At 41.8% G+C, this 19,830-nt stretch overlaps 1 protein-coding gene across 1 annotated transcript in view; it reads right to left on the bottom strand.

The window, feature by feature from the left end:
• Positions 1–19,830, bottom strand: part of VOPP1 (VOPP1 WW domain binding protein) — a 79,567-nt gene that overhangs the window by 23,899 nt on the left and 35,838 nt on the right. Inside the window, exon 2 of the mRNA XM_075271234.1 lies at positions 2,590–2,648. Within this exon, the coding sequence (XP_075127335.1) occupies positions 2,590–2,648 (59 nt within the window). The remainder of the gene's footprint in view (positions 1–2,589; positions 2,649–19,830) is intronic.

The raw sequence follows: 19,830 nt of genomic DNA, 5'->3' as shown, positions 1-19,830 counted from the left end.
ATAAACTAACAAATGTATTAATTTCAATTTACTGAATATCAATTATTGAAAATCAGTCATTGCTTTTGAATTGAGGTTCAATAGAATAATTTTGAAAAACAAACTGTAATGAAAGAGGCCTGGACAGAAATGATGGTTCCCTTAACTTAATATTCTGTCGCACAACCTTTTGAGGCAATCACTACAATCAAATGATTCCTGTACCTGTCAATGAGACTTCTGCACCTGTCCATGGATATTTTGTCCCACTCTTCATGAGCAAACTGTTCCAGTGGTCTTAGATTAGAAGACTTAACTTCCATAGATGTTCAGTAGGATTTAGATCAGGGCTCATAGAAGGTCACTTCAGGATACTGCTTCGCTCTTAGCCTTTCTCAGGTTTTTTTAGCTGTGTTTTTTGGGGTATTATTAACGTCATCTGCCAGCGTGTGTAGTGCCAACAGTAAAATTCGGAGGCGGTGGAGTTATGGTGTGGTCGTGTTTTTCATGAAAACAGAGAATGGGTCACGGCGCTTACACAGGTACCATGGTCCATTCAAGCAGCTGATCAGTTTTGGAACCCCACAAATATTTTTTTACTTTTTAATAAGGAAATGCTGGGACATTAATAATATGGGGCATTATTTAAAGGGAATACACAAGGAAGTTATTAATTTTAAGATTCACTTGGGGGTATTATTCATTATGGGGGTTATATTATATATTATATAATTGGCGTTGTAACAGGATGGAGGCTTTGTGTAGGTGAGTACAATGTGGGTTGATACCTGGAAAAGTAAGGAGCAAAAAATACTTTATGTGATCAAAAGTATCCAGACACCCCCCAAAAACATACGTTTTTCATATTAGGTTCATTATGCTGCCACCTACTGCCAGGTACTCCATATCAGCGACCTCAGTAGTCATTAGACATCGTGAGAGAGTAGAATGGGCGCTCTGCGGAACTCACAGATTTAGAACGTGGTCAGGTGATTGGGTGCCACACATCACACAGGTCAATGCCAAATGACGCCTCGCTTGGTGTAAGGAGCGTAAACATTGGACTATTGAACAGTGGAAAAACGTTGTGTGGAGTGACAAATCACGGTACACAATGTGGCAATCCAATAGCAGGGTGTGGGTATGACGAATGCCCGGTGAACGTCATCTGCCAGCGTGTGTAGTGCCAACAGTAAAATTCGGAGGCGGTGGTGTTATGGTGTGGTCGTGTTTTTCATGGAGGGGGCTTGTACCACTTTATTGTATTGCGTGGCACTATCACAGCACAGGCCTACATTGATGTTTTAAATACCTTCTTGCTTCCCACTGTTGAAGAGCAATTCGGGGATGGCGATTGCATCTTTCAACACGATCGAGCACCTGTTCATACTGCACGGCCCGTGGCGGAGTGGTTACACCACAATAACATCTCTGTAATGCACTGGCCTGCACAGAGTCCTGACTTGAATCCTATATAACACCTTTGGGATGTTTTGGAATGCCAACCTACATCGATACCTCTCCTTAGTGCAGCACTCTGTGAAGAATGGGCTGCCATTCCCCAAGAAACTTTCCAGCACCTGATTGAACGTATGCCTGTGAGAGTGGAAGCTGTCATCAAGGCTAAGGGTGGGCCAACACCATGTTGAATTCAAGCATTACCGATGGAGCGCGCCACAAACTTGTAAGTCATTTTCAGCCAGGTGACCGGCGTTTTGATCACATAGTGTATCTATGCTGCAAACTTTACAGAGATTGGAAGAAGTGGTCAGTATCATTAGTTTTTATTTCTAGAGTTATTCTGTCGAGCTACAATTCTAAAGCAATGTCTGGTTTTCATTAGTTCATTTTCAGTAAATTTAAATGTATTAATATTTTTGTCAGTTTCAAGTTATTAAAGTAACTATTGTGGATTTTTCTTTCTTCATGGAAGGGTACCAATATTTTTGTCCACATGTGTTGCAAATTTTGTACACTTTGTTCTATACCACATTATTTACAGGTACAAAATACAAGCGACCCTACTGTCATTCTGTATAATGTTTTATGTTAAAGATACAAGAAAAATGGTGATGTTATACAAATATTTTTTTTCATGATGTTTATTTAAAAATAATCCGGAAATCTAGTTTTCACTTTGACCATTGACCTTAATAATAGAGATCACTTCTCATCTCATTGTTATTACAGACAGAATTACAGTGCAAGGAAATAAGGCTACTTATAAAGCTGAAGGCAGAAAACATACAATCACACCTTAGGTGAGGGGTCACCACTTCCCCTTACCAGCACAATAGCCTCTGCACAGGTCACAGTGCATGATCAGAATCATTTCCCTTTGAAGTTAACTAGTCACTTCCAGGCACTTGGTCCATGTGGCAGCCATATAGCAAATCTCAGAACTGCCATTAACTGAGCAGAACAGGGGCTTAGGCAAGATGACTTCCAGCCATGACCATATACACAAAATATAATAAAAAAAATATATAAACAGAAAGTTAAAAACAGATTAGAAAAAAAAAATTGTAGTAATTAATTTTAATTAGTAAGAAAATAAAAAATGGATGATATATTGTCTTTAATTTTGAACACAATGGTGGTTATACTTACATGTAATATGTGGGATATAATCCTTCAAAGTACCAGCAGTGTTTTTTGGCTTCAGTGCACTGAAAAACAGAACAAACCAAACCAGTGAATATAATGTCTACTCATACAGGAAGATGAAAAAGGAAAAAAAAGGAATTTAACACTGGTATAACTAGAAAGAAAAATTGTGCTACACCTAATGCAGGGCCTGGAGGAGGCGGGTTGGGGGGGTGGGGGGTGGTGCATGACACAGGGATGCCACAAACAACAACAAAAATTCTCTGTATCATGCACAGCCCCCACAACCCTGCCCCCACCTTTTCCGAGCGTGTTCTTTTAATTGCAATGTTATCACATTGGTATATATATATATATATAAGAATATAATGTGACGTACCGCAGCACACTGTAAACGCTAAATATATCATAGAAATAAAAGACTAAAGGCCTTTATAACCATATAGTCCATCAGAGAAAGTGCAACTAAAGCACTGCATGAATTTCACTGGTGATATGATCACATAAATGTGGCCAGGCCTGGACTCTTTTTGTTCATCTTCAGTCATTCATCGGGCAGATAACAATGGAGAAATGCCAAACTTTCATTGGTTGAGTTAGGTGTCAATTATTTCGGACTGTGTTTTGGTAGTGCAGCATCCCTGTGGGCCACTTGCTTTTCCTGTGTAATGCACCACTTGTATATAGTTTCTACGGGTGTATATGTGTGTGTGGTACGACTTCACTTTAAGGGCTGTTCCACTGGGGATGGGGGAGCACTTTTATAACCGATAGTTTAGCTCAGCCAGTCTACAGTTGGAAAGATGGAGAGGGGAGGAGAACAGGGGAATCTTCATTCTCCTTCCAAAGAGGATTGGCGGGTGTTTCAACTCTCGTGAGAGGACAGGCAGACATGGAGAATGATGCTTAAAATATTACTTCTGCCGCCCTGAGACAGGGAAAAAATTTTGCTGACTTTCTTAGAATGGAGGTTATAGACATAAGTGCCATTTTTGAGGAGGGTCTGAGGTCGACCAAGACTTTTGAAAGTAGACCCTGTTTCACCACAGGACACCCAGGGTCGTCCTGGGAGTATTAAGAACAGAGAGACAGAAAGAGTTTGAGAAGTTGGAGTCACTGGCACAATAAATAATTATTCTGGGATTACATCAATCCACATCCACTGTGCAACTGCCATTAAGATCTGCACCTCCATCTTATATTGAAAGCTACTTTGGTTTCCATTATCATCAGTAAAGTTTCAAACTGTTTTCATCTGCCACCCATATCTCTAAAGTCTATTTCTGTATTCAACATTGATGGCCCTTCCAACTACCACCTGGCTCAGAGAGGCAGAAGACCAAAAGGAAGCACCCCAGGAGAAGTGCCATCATCATCAAGTACCCTACAGGCCCCCATCAACTGTGCACCAGCCCAGGAGGTGTGCTGGAGAAAGTGGTTGAGAAGGGGCATGTTGTTTATAGCTAGCTATTAGCTAGCGGTAAAAAAAAGCGAGCGCCTCCCATTGAAGTCAGTGGGAACCTATTTAGGCAGCAGATTCCACTTCAAAATCTGCTGCCAAAAAACTCCATGTGAACTAGCCCTTTAGCTACCGTAAAGATAAGTCATCAATATTAATGTCAAGAAAGCTCTTGAAGAAGTGAAGCTCTCCAATATCCATATCACACATATGACCTTTAGGCTAAAGACACACATTTGAGAAAGCTGCATTTTATTGTTGCAGATTTCGCTACAGTTTTATGAGTCAAAGCCAAGAACGGCTTCCAAAGGAATGGGGAATATAAAGGAAGCTCTTATACTTCTCCATCCTGTTAAATTCACTCCTGGCTTTGGCTCAACTATTCCGCAATGTTTGACTTCAGCCCTAAACAGTTTTTCCAGTTTTATATAACTAAGGTTTAATAAGTTTATAATGATTTTAAATAAAAAAGCAACAGAGAAGAAGAATGTTGTTATATACTTTTCCTCCCATTGTGGTCCACTCCATCGAAAACTGCATCAAGCCAGCATATGTGAAAGCACCCTTAGGTTTTTAGATACAGTTTTTGATGCCATAACCAGAAATGGATTAAGAGGGGAAGCATCATTCTTTATGATCTAAACCTAGTTTTGGCTTTAAAAACGACATCATAAAACCTACATGTGTGTCCTTCTTTACCCTAGGTATATGTCCACATGCGACAACTACAGTGGGTGTGTCTGAAAGTGACCACTGCAGAATGTGTCCAACTGCGCTGTTTTGTTTTAGAATCTCAGCAGGTCTTTCACTTTTATCAACCTTTAAGCTAAGGCCCCACATAGTGGCCCGCGGCGAATAAAACCCAAAATGCAGTGCTTTTCAAAGAAACACTTTCTGCTTCCACTATACCTATAGGGAAACCGCCAGCATTTCCGTAGGTATAATTGACATGCTGCGATTTCCAGAACTGCAACTGATTTGGAAATCACAGCATTTCTGCTGGAAGTATTTTTCTTCAATGTGTGAATGGGATTTTCTATAGTCCCATCCATTTTGCAATGCCAGTAAAACAACACGGCATTTGCTGCAACGTTTCCGCCAAGGCCAAACCACATCGTTTACACCACAGGGGGGCCCCGGCCTTGCATTGCAAAGTTTAGAAGTTACAAGTAACCTGGCAGCATAAACTTAAGCTCACAAAACTGTGTCATATGCACATAGTGATGATGTTTTTGGCCAAAAATTTGTCACAAACATTTACAACTTCTCCACAGTGCTCATATTTTCACACAGAGGATTTGACGGATTTGCATCTCAGAATCTGTACTGTTCTTTCGCAGAGTTTTCACTCGGTTTTTACTGCGTTTTCCTGTGCAATTTGTCTTTCTGTATTAAATCTATAGTTAAAATGCTCAAAATTCCACAGCAAATTTCAAAAATGCAACTTTTCTTTTTTACACAATATGTGGATGAAATGAAATCTAAAGCGCGGTGCAATATGAAGCCAAACATGAAGTTCTGTGACTATCTAACTAATAAGGGAGCCTGATTGGATTATTGCGACTGTGGAGAAGTGCCAAATAGGCTAAGTCCACACGTTGCAGAAACACAGCATTTTTTGTTGCAGATTTTGCTGTGTTTTTCTTTTTTTTGAGCCAAAGCCAAGAGTGGCAAGAAAAGGAATGGGAAATGTATAGGAACTTCTGCTCAGTCCACTTTTGGCTTTGGCTCAAAAATCTGCAGCAAAATCTGCAACAAAAGAAGCTGCATTTCTGCAATATGGGGTCTCAGTCATATAGTGGTGATGATCCGCGATTCCTCATTCTTACAGGTGATGATGTAAGGGCGGCTATAAGTTTGTCATGTGATATGCTAATTAGTTGTATTTTTGGCTGCTGGCCCAGGGGATGGCATAGATTTATCTATATGGAGGAATACAGATATGCCCATGGATAACGGCTTATGGTGTGATGCCAGGAGTAAGGATGTTCCAAATGCATAGCTGGCAGCTACCAGCCCCTGTTAAGTGTATTGTCCCTGATTTTATGCACATTTATGTAATAACGTGAAAAGATGATGGTTTTAAGCACTGGAAGATTCATTGTCTGTACCAGTGTGACTCTGTATGCTGAAAAGGATCCATTGCCAGGTCTGGTGAGCTCGATTACTCATCTATCTATCTGAAACGAAATCTCCTTCATTTGCTAGTACTGTAAAAAACCAGCATTTGTTTTTGCACTGCTTTTCCAAATGTGGGGCCTTAGCCAAAAATAGGATTTCCTAGGCCTTTTATCATATAAAAAACTGTATAAGTATAGTGTCATGTGGTGAGTCCTATGCTGATCACTTTCCCATGAGATCATCTTTGTCTTTTATACCTAGTTTTAGCTTTATTAGCGACATCAGAGTGATTGTTCTACTCCTTAGTAGCAGCTTGAGCCGTTCCCCGAGCATGGAATCTGTATTAGGTCTTTTAACAAGCGACTCCCACGCTACTGGATGCTAATTAGACAGTATGTAACGAGTAATATAATGATCTGCAGCCATGACAAAGGCAAAATACGGTTCAGCTGTGGTGTAAATGCTATTATGTCTGCATGCAGACAATAAGTGAGGTCTTGTAAGTGTGAATCTTATTCTCCCATTGTGACTCAGATTGATCTCCACTGCCAAGATGTTTCTATGGAGTTTGCCACACAGCTGGGCCGCCCTGCGCTGTGAGATGCTGACAGCCAAGCTAAATCAGAGACTGGAATATCTTTTATTTGCTTTTTAACCCATTAATGAACAAAAGTCTGTAAATAATTGGCAAATCAAGCCTATTTTTAGTCAAATCTGTTGTTAGTCTTATTTGTATGACCACCACAGACATCAGATTGTCAGCAGATTTCACCAAATTTAGCTGCATCTGCCAAAGGTGTGCAGATGAATATCCTATACATATGGCGAGCTTTATGCTTAATGTGTAAATTATGAAGCCTGGAGATATGAGACTAAAAGGTCAGTAGAAATATGGACTCTTTTCATTCATCTGCACTTTTACTTTGAACACAACTGATGCAAGCAGATGGCCAATAACAATGGATAAATGCCTAATATTTGATTGGTTGAGTTTAATGGTATCTGAATAGTTGAAATATGTGCAGAATTTGCAGGGGAATCTGCTCCATGAATGTAGAAGTCTATATACATGATGTCCTATCAGTTTTTCTAATGGTAATAATGAAATAATCAGATTACATTTCTGTCTGAGGCTGTGGGCATATACAATAAGGATCAGTATGCCCCCTAGCCTATCCATTGTTAATAATGTTCTGCTATTCTGCCAGGATTAACTATAAAGTTGCAAACAAATTGTAACATCTCTGCCTGTTCTGGTCTCTGCGCCACCCTCTGCTCCCATGCTGCGGCGCAGGAGGCGTGCATAGTTTGATAACTTGCTTAGAGTTTTTGGTTGCATTTTCTGAACACTGTCCTATTCCTTCACCTTGCTAATTGATTTTCCACCACACCCATCTTCTTCACCTTCATTTCCCTCAGCTACTCTAAGAGTTAAGTTTTGTTTTGCCCTGTTATTAACAGCCTGCCTTCCTATCATGTTCAGGGCGGGTTCTTCCTCCCTATTTATTCTTGGTTTGCATTCACATTGTGCTTGCTATTGCCTTGTGCTTGCTGGCGTTTTCTCTTGCTGTTTTGTTACTCGTATTCTTAGGGCCCCTTCACACGGAGGATACTCTGGCTGATTCAGAACGTGTAAACGTTCCGAACCAGCAGCGTTTAAAGCAGGTCCCATTGCTTTCTATGGGAGCCGGCATACGTGCGCTCTCCATAGAAATGAATGGGCTGCTTTTTCCCCTTCATTTCTATGGGGAGCACGCGTATGCTGGCTCCCATAGAAAGCAATGGGACCTGCTTGAAATGCTGCTGAATCAGCCAGAGTATCCTCCGTGTGAAGGGGCCCTCAAACCTGACCTCTGGCTTTTCCTATTGACTAATCTGTTGGACTTCGATTTGGCACTGCATTTCTCTACTGTTACTGACCCCTGGCTAGCTGACCTCCCTTTGTTGTTGTTTGTCTTGTCTGCGTTTTGTGTGTCACATATATAGGAAGGGATTGTCTTCTAGTTGCCGCCTATTACATAGGATAGGGCCTGGCAAGAGGGAGGGACAGTGGGGGCTTCAGCTTAGGTCTCACTGTCTCTTGTGCCCCTTCCTTCAGGGTTCTCCAGCAGCTACTGGGGAATTGTCACCTACGCACTGGAGAACTGCTGTCTCACTTCCCTAACACAAATACCTGAGGAAAGCCCAAGTGACCATAATATAGGAGATCCTGGAACACTCGACTGCAAATACAGGGCAAATACATGTAACCAAGCAGATAAAACACAATAATAAAAATTATCTATGAGTACAGTCAGTAAAGCTGCTTGCTGTCTGTGAATAATATCCAATCTCTAAACACAAAGGCAGCCAAAAATAGTAATACGTACTTAGAAGACTTTTCTCACATTGTAAACTGTGAGATTTGCAGACTCCTCAGTGTTTTGCACCGAGTAACAGTTTGTAGACATGTCTATGCAAGCTGTGAGGAGAATCAACTCCTTTACTGTGGGAAACGAGAAAAGGATTGTCCCCTACATTCACTGAGTTACCATCAATTCCATGTGTTTTACATTTGAAGAGGGGTTTATATACAAAACATAAAATACACAAAACAAATACAATAAACCAAGATAGTGACCAACTAGTAAAGTAGGACAGAGGTCCTTGCACACAAGGGCTTACAATCTATCAGGGTAGGTTCATACATAGTCTTTTGGACCGGAACCTGAGGCAGAGGCCGCCTCAAGTTCCGGTCCAAAAACCGGGTAGGCACGACTGAAAGCCGGTGCACTGCACCGGCAACCAGTTGCGCACTCCGCTCCGGATTAGGCTCAATGAATGGGCCTAGTCCGGAGGAGGAAGTGTCTTCAGGCTGAATTGCGAGGCGACTCATCCTGAAGAATGAGCATGTCACTTCTTTTTTCTGGGAGCCGGAAGAAAAACTCATGAGCGGTTTCCATTGATTTCAATGGGAGCCGTCTTTTTGGTTAGGGATTTGAGGCGGATATGGCCTTAAAATCCTGACCAAAAAACTCAGTGTGAACTTATCCTTAGGGAAGCAGGATAGAGACAGTAGGTAAGGGTAGGAGTTGTTCAGATGGTGGTGTCTGTGGTGGCAGTGGAGTTATTGAAGGTTGTAGGCTTTCCTGAAGAGATGAGTCTTCAGGGTCCTCTATATGGAAAAGAATTAAACCTACAGCATGTGAAGACTGATGCAGCCTATAGGTTCTCTCTGCTCTACACTGCCTGTGTGATCATTCTCCCTCTGCCTGTAGACTCTAGGTCCTCTAGGTAATACAACTTGCTTGTTCTGCTATTTCTAGCACTGTGCTACTGTGATGGAAGGTTAGAACAGAAAGAACAGATAATGTCAACCCTGGGCCAACAGCAGCCAGAGGCAATGTGCTGTCATCTATGTCAGAGGCAGAAGCAGACAGCAATATCAAGGATTTTCATAGACTCTAAAGTAGTAAAATAGTAGGAAATACTTAAAAGGCTCATTAGAACTAAAATGCTGATGATCTATGATGTCATTCCTGAACATGACATCACATGCCCTCTGAGAAATGGAAGTGGTGTTCACTAGTGCATTGCTTCCACTTCGATCAGCTGAACTGTGGAGATCCCAGGATAGGTCATCAATATATGAGTTCTGGAAAACCCATTTCTTGAGTGAGCCAATGATCAATCTAATAAAAGGAAGCCATAGCTATAAAATTTAAAGAGAACCTTTGATGTCATTATAAATGTGCAGTATTCATAGCACTAGAAAGCCGACAGTGCACTTATCAGTCAAATATCAGTACTGTATATAATATGTAAAATGGAGATTTTTTACAGCCTTTGAGATGATAAATAGAAGCACACTCATAACATTATCCTTACCCTGGGTTTATATGTGGATAGATAAGCTTTAGAGATGAGCGAACACTGTTCGGATCAGCCGATCCGAACAGCACGCACGCATTGAAATGAATGGAAGCACCTGGTACTTCCGCTTTGACGCCGGCCGGCCGCTTAACCCCTCGCGTGCCGGCTACGTCCATTCATTTCAATGCGTGCGTGCTGTTCGGATCGGCTGATCCGAACAGTACTCGCTCATCTCTAATAAGCTTCTTTAGTCATAACTAGAGATGAGCGAACACTAAAATGTTCGAGGTTCGAAATTCGATTCGAACAGCCGCTCACTGTTCGAGTGTTCGAATGGGTTTCGAACCCCATTATAGTCTATGGGAAACATAAACTCGTTAAGGGGGAAACCCAAATTCGTGTCTGGAGGGTCACCAAGTCCACTATGACACCCCAGGAAATGATACCAACACCCTGGAATGACACTGGGACAGCAGGGGAAGCATGTCTGGGGGCATAAAAGTCACTTTATTTCATGGAAATCCCTGTCAGTTTGCGATTTTCGCAAGCTAACTTTTCCCCATAGAAATGCATTGGCCAGTGCTGATTGGCCAGAGTACGGAACTCGACCAATCAGCGCTGGCTCTGCTGGAGGAGGCGGAGTCTAAGATCGCTCCACACCAGTCTCCATTCAGGTCCGACCTTAGACTCCGCCTCCTCCGGCAGAGCCAGCGCTGATTGGCCGAAGGCTGGCCAATGCATTCCTATGCGAATGCAGAGACTTAGCAGTGCTGAGTCAGTTTTGCTCAACTACACATCTGATGCACACTCGGCACTGCTACATCAGATGTAGCAATCTGATGTAGCAGAGCCGAGGGTGCACTAGAACCCCTGTGCAAACTCAGTTCACGCTAATAGAATGCATTGGCCAGCGCTGATTGGCCAATGCATTCTATTAGCCCGATGAAGTAGAGCTGAATGTGTGTGCTAAGCACACACATTCAGCTCTACTTCATCGGGCTAATAGAATGCATTGGCCAGCGCTGATTGGCCAGAGTACGAAATTCGGCCAATCAGCGCTGGCTCTGCTGGAGGAGGCGGAGTCTAAGATCGCTCCACACCAGTCTCCATTCAGGTCCGACATTAGACTCCGCCTCCTCCAGCAGAGCCAGCGCTGATTGGCCGAATTCCGTACTCTGGCCAATCAGCACTGGCTAATGCATTGTATTGGCGTGATGAAGCAGTGCTGAATGTGTGTGCTTAGCACACACATTCAGCTCTACTTCATCGGGCTAATAGAATGCATTGGCCAATCAGCGCTGGCCAATGCATTCTATTAGCTTGATGAAGCAGAGTGTGCACAAGGGTTCAAGCGCACCCTCGGCTCTGATGTAGCAGAGCCGAGGCTGCACAAGGGTTCAAGCGCACCCTCGGCTCTGATGTAGCAGAGCCGAGGGTGCACAAGGGTTCAAGCGCACCCTCGGCTCTGATGTAGCAGAGCCGAGGCTGCACAAGGGTTCAAGTGCACCCTCGGCTCTCCTACATCAGAGCCGAGGGTGCGCTTGAACCCTTGTGCAGCCTCGGCTCTGCTACATCAGAGCCGAAGGTGCGCTTGAACCCTTGTGCACACTCTGCTTCATCAAGCTAATAGAATGCATTGGCCAGCACTGATTGGCCAGAGTACGGAATTTGGTCAATCAGCGCTGGCCAATGCATCCCTATGGGAAAAAGTTTATCTCACAAAAATCATAATTACACACCCGATAGAGCCCCAAAAAGTTATTTTTAATAACATTCCCCCCTAAATAAAGGTTATCCCTAGCTATCCCTGCCTGTACAGCTATCCCTGTCTCATAGTCACAAAGTTCACATTCTCATATGACCCGGATTTGAAATCCACTATTCATCTAAAATGGAGGTCACCTGATTTCGGCAGCCAATGACTTTTTCCAATTTTTTTCAATGCCCCCGGTGTCGTAGTTCCTGTCCCACCTCCCCTGCGCTGTTATTGGTGCAAAAAAGGCGCCAGGGAAGGTGGGAGGGGAATCGAATTTTGGCGCACTTTACCACGCGGTGTTCGATTCGATTCGAACATGGCGAACACCCTGATATCCGATCGAACATGTGTTCGATAGAACACTGTTCGCTCATCTCTAGTCATAACCTAATTTAATCATACACAGAAGTTAGGGAACATCAGCAGAGTCTTCCTTATACTGTATGTGTCACTTGTTCATTGACAAGCCTTGACATAGCAGCTCTAGTGAGAACAGCTGTCAGTAACAGAGTTGTGTGTTTATATATGAAAATATTCTATCAGTTCTCCAAAAGCCAGGCTGTGAATGAAACTGCTATGGTATTAGCTGTTTATATATCACAAGCGCTGAGAGACAGATTCCGGGCACCCAAATATCTTCACCAGTGCCAACCGTGAAGCCAGATGGACTTGTTCTGAATTTGGGGCCCAAGTTATCATCACAGAAATAATAATAAAGAAATAAGAATAAGAAATAAATGCTGCACACACTCAAATCTGACCAGAACCAATGATAAACTCACAAGGCAGATTACTAACAGAGGGATGAATCAGAAAAGTGAATGTGTCCGAGCCAAAAGTCAGTTCGAGAGATAATGTCAGAGCCAAAATCAGAAGACAAGTGGATTTTCAGCCAAAGGTCAATATTAGAGCAGTCCAGAACAAACAGTCAGGGAATGGGACACTCACTGAAGTAAAACCATACAGCAGGCAACTGGATGAGAAGGAATAGAGTTTAAATATCCCGTCTCAGCTGCAAACTGGATCAGCATATGCAAACCCTCAAAACTGCAGAAGCTTCACAGGTTGGCAATGTGACCTTAGAGCAACAGCAGCTAAACTGAGATTCCGTCAAAGTTCCAACTCTTCATATTCAGATCTTACAGTTTGAAAAGCAAGTGAGGTAGATTTACCAATACTCCCCAAAATTACTGTTATACAATTGCATCATTTATATTTACACCATTTAGCGATCATGTTAAATAATGTGTGTAGAGAGCGAGAGAGAGAAAGACAGAGAGAGAGAGATCCATAGATAAATACAAATAAATTAAAAAAAAAAAAATATATATATATATATATATATATATATATATATATCCCACTCAGTGCCCGTTCACATCTGCGCCCGGGACTCCGTTCTGCAGGTTTCCGTTTTCTGCACAAAACAGGGCAGGAGACAGAAACCTGCCAGCATCTTTCAAACCCATTCATTTGAATGGGTTTGAATGGTGTCCGGCCATGTTTTTTTTTAAACTGGACACAGAGTCGGACATGCAGTACTCTGTGTCCGGTATAAAAAAAAATGGTTTCACCGCAGAGAGCATAAAACGCTCACCAGCGCTCATGGCCGGACTCAGCATGACAGGTTTCCGTCTTCTGCATGCAGAAGACGGAAACCTGATAGCGGAGTTGAGACGCTGGTGTGAACCCAGCATAATACTATAAATGTGAAAGTTTGGATGTTTGCAAAAACAGCTGAACGGATTTGAATGAAATTCAGCACATAGATAGATTGTAACCTTGATTAAAACATAGGCTACTTTTTATCCCGGTAAATGACATGGCTTCACAACTGTTATGAATTTATGTTCACATACTATATTACACTGCTCCTACAGCAGCTTATCTCAGCCAGGTCTGTTATCTCTCTGTGTAAACACACGCTAAGGTTGGTCTTACACGACCGTATTGATTTTATGGTCCGCAAGTTGCTGATCAGCAACATAGACATCGCAAACGCCCGTGTCCTGTCGCACTCGCCCATAGAATTCACAGCCTTTGCGGACCTGCTCTATTCAGTGCAGACCTCGGTGGTGTAAGAGGCCACACTGAATATAATGTGTCTGCAAATGGTCCCCAATTGAAAACCATCAATTGCGGATCATTTGCGGACCTAAATTACGGTCGTGTAAGACCAGCCTAACCCTCAGTGTACATGCATTTGCATATTATCTGATCTGCTCCAGGCAATGCAGACAAACTTACATAAGCAAACACCTTTAATCCAAATTGAAAGTTTGTCAATTTTAAACATGCCAGGAAAAAGAAAATCTAATTTGTCGCAAACAACAAGAGCTATGAAGGTAGCCAGAAGTCACACAGTTCTCCTCAAGCGGAGCTGAGGGAGATCATCGATGCCAACTATTACATGCACGGTACGAAGAACAGCTTCAGTGCCAGGCCAACTTGAGAGCTGCCAAAACGCCGGAGCAGGCGGATCATCAACGTCAACTACATGCTCATTATATGTCGTCCCAGCAAGTTGCTGAGATGCCGCAACAATCATGGGCACAGCGTGAGGAACGCGTTCAGTGACAGGCCAGCTTGATAGCTGTCGAAACGCTGGAGCAGGTGGATCATCAGCACCAACAAACCTGCTCATTATATGGCGTCCCAGCGAGATGCTGGAATACAGGCATGCCGCGAGGGACAAAACAACGGAGCAGGCAAACCATCGACGGCAGCAGTTTGCTGAATATAGGCGGATCATAGATGCCAACAAACCGCAGACGAAGTCGCGGGCAGAGGCTAGTGTGTGTATATATATATATATATATATATATATATATATATATATATGCTATATATTTATCTTTAAAGGGGTTATCCAGTTTCCAACATTGATGGACCCTCTTCCAATCACCTTGCTACTCTTTTTCTTCTCACTGTATATCAAAATGGGTGAAGCTTGATAGTACAAATGGTAAATTTTAAACTTTGTAGTTTAATTTTACATCACCTATTTGTTGGCTTAGATTACACCAAACAATATTAAAGTGCTAAACCTGGAGAATCTGAGGTAAAGCCCCATTTCAAATTAAATCACACCATTCCGAGCAAATCACACCTCCCTGTTGGACTTGTTATCAAAAGTATCTAAATTGACTGATAAATGTAGTGCAAGGCATACAACCAGTTTGGTGCAAATTGCAACAAAATTCTTGATGTTTTGTTTGTGTTTTTTTTAAAAAGAAATTGCCCCTGAGTTTTCATGGTGAAAAGCATCTGTGTATCTAATGTAAATACTGTAGTTTTGTATATTATTTTTCTCTATAGAATATATAAAAAGACATGTAAATGGAATGAGGTATGTAGTATGTATAAAAAGGTCACTACATGTCATGTCTATTTTAGAAATTACTTGTATTCTCTATAATATAACAGTTCTGGTTCATTTTTTTTCTCATAATTCTATGTTGGTTGATTCTCTGTTATCCCTAATTTGGTGTTACCAGTTACGGTTGTGTAATGAAATTGCTACAAGAGCAATTCCCCAGTAGCTGCTGGTGAAACCTGGGGGGAAGGGAGCAACAATACAGTGAGTCCTAAGCTGAACTCATCTCCTGTCCCTGCCAACTTGCCTCACTGCCCTAGACAGCAGAGGACAACTGGGCGACAGTCCCTTCTTATAGTATGGGTGATAACACATATCGCAAACAAAGACAAACAGCAACAAACGGTGGGTCAGCTAGCCAAGGCGCTGGAACCAATCGAACAGCGCAGTACAGAATCAAAATCCAAGAGAGTCACAAATGTAAATACAAACTGTAATAGTATAGAGCCAGCATGCATAGAAAAGCAATAGCAAGCATTAGGGAGAGGGCTGGAATGATATTTAAAGGAATCCGACCTAAACATGATTGGCAGGAGGAATGTCAATCAAAAGCACTAAGTTAACTCCCTAGTAGCCAAAGGAATGAAAGCACTGGGTGGACTGACACACAGCAATAGAGTCCTCAGTTGTACAGAAGGAAGAAAAGCAAAGGATCACAACTGAACACACCTCCTGCGCTGAAGCGTGCAAGCAGAGGGGGGTGCAGAGGCCTGGACAGACATATATGTTACAGATCATGTCCTTTCACACTCAGATACTATCTAATCTGTGCTGAAAGTGTAATGGTCACTGGCCTAATCACTACGCCAGTATACACAAGAGGTTACCAGGGCAGTCAGCTTCCTGCTTCACTGATGCTTACAGTAGTAAGGCTCAAGAATCCCATACAGCTTGCAGGTCACAGGTTCCACCATACACTTTATTGCAATAGATGCAAATTACAAAGAGTCTTCAGAGTGATACAAAACAGTACTAGGCAGATTTTTCGACAGTGTTTGAAGACTCAGGCCCCCAGCAGCACACAGAGCATCCCTGCTGATAAAGGGGTTGTGTTTAGCTAAAACAAACCCTGACACTCCAGGTACACCCTGTGGGCTCACTCCAGTACACTTCTGGACTGGCATCTCACATACCACAGAGACAGGTGGTTGTAATGGATGCATCAATAACCCAGATCAGACTGACGGAACTCCCTCAAACATTGCAGAAAAGCTGACTTCAAAGGGAGCTGCACCAAAGACAGTGGTGACAAGTGATGTAGGGAGGAGAGCAGTGGGACATGAAAGGGAGGAATACATTACAGAAGAACAGCCCCTTTTGCTTCACGTTACTCTTTCATGAAAAAAAAAAAAAAAAAAAAAAGAAGTTCATCCCTCCTTTGAATTCATGCCAGTAACTAAATACATATGTTTTGCTGCCCGTACTATTTACTTGATACACAACATACACTAAGCCAGTATTTGGTGAGTTTTTTCAAGCATTTCATTTGCTCTTTAAATTTGTATTGTTAATATTAAATTTTATTTGGGTTTTTATAAATAAGGAAATCAATTTCAGAATAGAGATACCAGTTATACATCAATCAAGGTGGGTAATATTGGGATAGTAGTGCATTAATATTTGCAAATACAATTAACAAATTATATTTGGTTACAATCAAATATCAAACATACAGGGTATTATAGGTTAAAATTATGTTAACATTTTGCATTAAATGTGGTTAGTAACAATTTGAGAGGTATTATCAAACATATATTTTGGGCAAGAGGTTATACCAGCAATATATGCGATATTTGTTGCATGGGCATGCTTTATTAGATATATGCCAACGCATACTCTTAATTAAAGTTTCATCACCTCCACCAAATCAAGTTCTTGTCATCTGTGAATAGTTGCCCTCCACTGATTCCAGCCAAGTTGTAATTTTCTCTCTAGCCTCCACCATTCCCTAGTAACAAGTGCAGGTGGTTTTGGTACTTGATGTGCTCTGTAATGTCAGAAGGGTGGTGTCAGGCAGGGGGTGATTCAGAACACCAATCAGAGACAGCCAGTGTCACTGCTCAGAGTCACACCCATTGTCTGCTCCTGCCTGACACTGCCTTCCTGGGTCTAGAGTCTGGGATGGCTATTGATGTAAAGAGTTGGACTTGTTGGAGCCGGTGAAAGGTCCCGTTTGAATAGTACTTTTGTGTTTAACACAACAAAAACAGCGACAAAATATATCTAGGCAGAACGCACGACTCCATTAATGTCCAAGGCAGTGTTGTAGATAGCTAAAGTACAGCACTCGCCTATCTCTGGCGAACTCACTGAAATGAATGGAGCAGTGTGTGGGCTGCCCATCGAACGTCCCCTGTTCTGATCAGAAAGAATCTGAGTGGTTGGCCCCCCAATGAGTACTTTGTGGAAAAACCCATTTAAAGACTGACAAACTTTTGGTACATAATGGCAACAATTCTTAACCTGGAAAAGTGGTGACGTCACAGTGTTTGCCTGTACCAGAGACTTTGTAGTCTTGAGAGAAGATCAGAAGAAAGATTTCTATAGAAAGGAACATTAATATTTCTTATTTCCTTCTATTTTAGTCCAACACACAAAGTATTTTTTTTCTTATTTGTCATCAGGGTGTGTCTGTACCCAGTATGTAGTTGTGAGCACGGATTGAACGGTGTGCAAGTGCTCAGGGACAGATCTCCAGCATTCAGTATTGAATTTATTCATAAATTACAAGAAAGAATGAATCAGTAACTGTGTAATGCAACCTTCTATGAAAACCAGAGACATATTTCCTGGAGAATACAAGTATTTACTAAAATAGATGTCAGGAGAAGTGACAGGCAGCGTCTAATTTAAGCTAGTGATATGAAACATATCACTTGGTTTATCACTATAATAGCATATACTATGTATAGAAGTGAGAGCAAATGACAAGAGAACATTAAATAGATGAGTCTTCAAGGATACTTCATCTGTCTCAAATAGACAGCAGATAGAACTGCAAACTTTTATGTTTAGGATAAAGAGTTAGATCCCCCAGCCTTCACATACATATGCACACTTGTTGGATCATGTGTGATACTGTATATTTTTTTCTTATAAAATGTATATAGTACAATGGTTTCCTATAGAGCTGATGCAACAGCATTTCGACATGGTGGCCAAACATATACCAGGAGGATACGCTTTAGGCACACATCTGTCAAATGATAGAATTTGGACGATCTTCCTAGCGCAACTGCCAAATATGCAGATAAAGCACAGTGTGAGCCTAGCCTTAGTAAATCTACAGCCTTTAGGAAACCTGCAGGTTACTTTCTTACATTTGATGACCTTCCTCTCTGACATTAGTTTTATTACAACTTTTATCATAGCCAAGAAATTCCTGGAAGTGACAGAAAACAATTTACTTAAAAGAAATCTGTAATGGGTTTTATGAGGCTTTTATCAGCTGATGTGATGTATATTTTCAAGTAATACAAGTTTATGTCTTTGTCGTTTTTTTAATCTTTAGGGATGGTGTTTATTATGTTTCTGCTGCTCCAGTAAAGCTATAGAGCTGTAGCCGAGTTAACCCGAACTTCTGCAATAGGTTAAACTGCTGCAGTGTGAATTGTTATCAAAAAAGTCAACAAAAACAATATAAAGTCATTGAAAAAATTTTTTCCAATGACTTTATATTGTTTTTCTGCTGACTTCTTTGATAACAATTCACACTGCAGCAGTTTAACCTATTGCAGAAGTTCGGGTTACCCCTGGTTCACAATAGCGTATGTATTCTGTCCGAGGAGAGTCCGCATGGCACTTTAACCTTCAGACCTGCCCTCTACACACATCTCTGTATGTCCCACCTAGATTCGTGCTGGACCCCCGGGTCCTCAGTCTTCCAAAGGACCTTTGTAGAGCATACCACAAGACCAAAAGGTCCTCAAGTCACAGCAACCTCAAGACTTGGTCAGGGCCGGTTTTAGACAAAGTGTGGCCCTGGGCAAAACTAAAAGCTGGGCCTCCATATCCTGACATACCAACACCATCATATTCAATCATTTCAGAAGTCAGTGCTGAACTTCCAGCGGCATTGATATTGTCTCAATAGTAGTCTCTCTCTCTCTCTCTCTCTCTCTCTCTTTATATATATATATATATATATATATATATATATATATATATATATGCGCACACACGTGGACAAGATTGTTGGTACCCCTCGTTTAATGAAAGAAAAACCCACAATGGTCACAGAAATAACTTGACTCTGACAAAAGTAATAATAACCAAACTACATGTTGACAAGCCACAAAGCTTCTGAGAGAATGTCCTATGGACAGAAGAGACAAAAATTTAACTTTTTGGTAAAGCACATCAGCTCTATGTTCAAATACAGAAAAATGAAGCACATATGGCACAGGGTGTCTTGAATCTGTGCAGGGTACAGTGAAATCTCAAGACTATGAAGGGATTCTAGAGAGAAATGTGCTGCCCAGTGTCAGAAAGCTTGGCCTCAGTTGCAGATCACGGATCTTGCAACAGAATAATGACCCAAAACACACAGCTAAAATCACCCAAGAATGGCTAAGAGGAAAACATTGGATTGTTCTGAAGTGGCCTTCTATGAGCCCTGACCTAAATCCTATTGCGCATCTTTGGAAGGAGCTGAAACATGCCGTCTGGAAAAGGCAACCT

The sequence above is a fragment of the Leptodactylus fuscus genome, chromosome 4, assembly GCF_031893055.1.
Source record: "Leptodactylus fuscus isolate aLepFus1 chromosome 4, aLepFus1.hap2, whole genome shotgun sequence".
Lineage (NCBI taxonomy): Eukaryota > Metazoa > Chordata > Amphibia > Anura > Leptodactylidae > Leptodactylus > Leptodactylus fuscus.
This window is presented reverse-complemented; position numbering and strand designations above follow the sequence as displayed.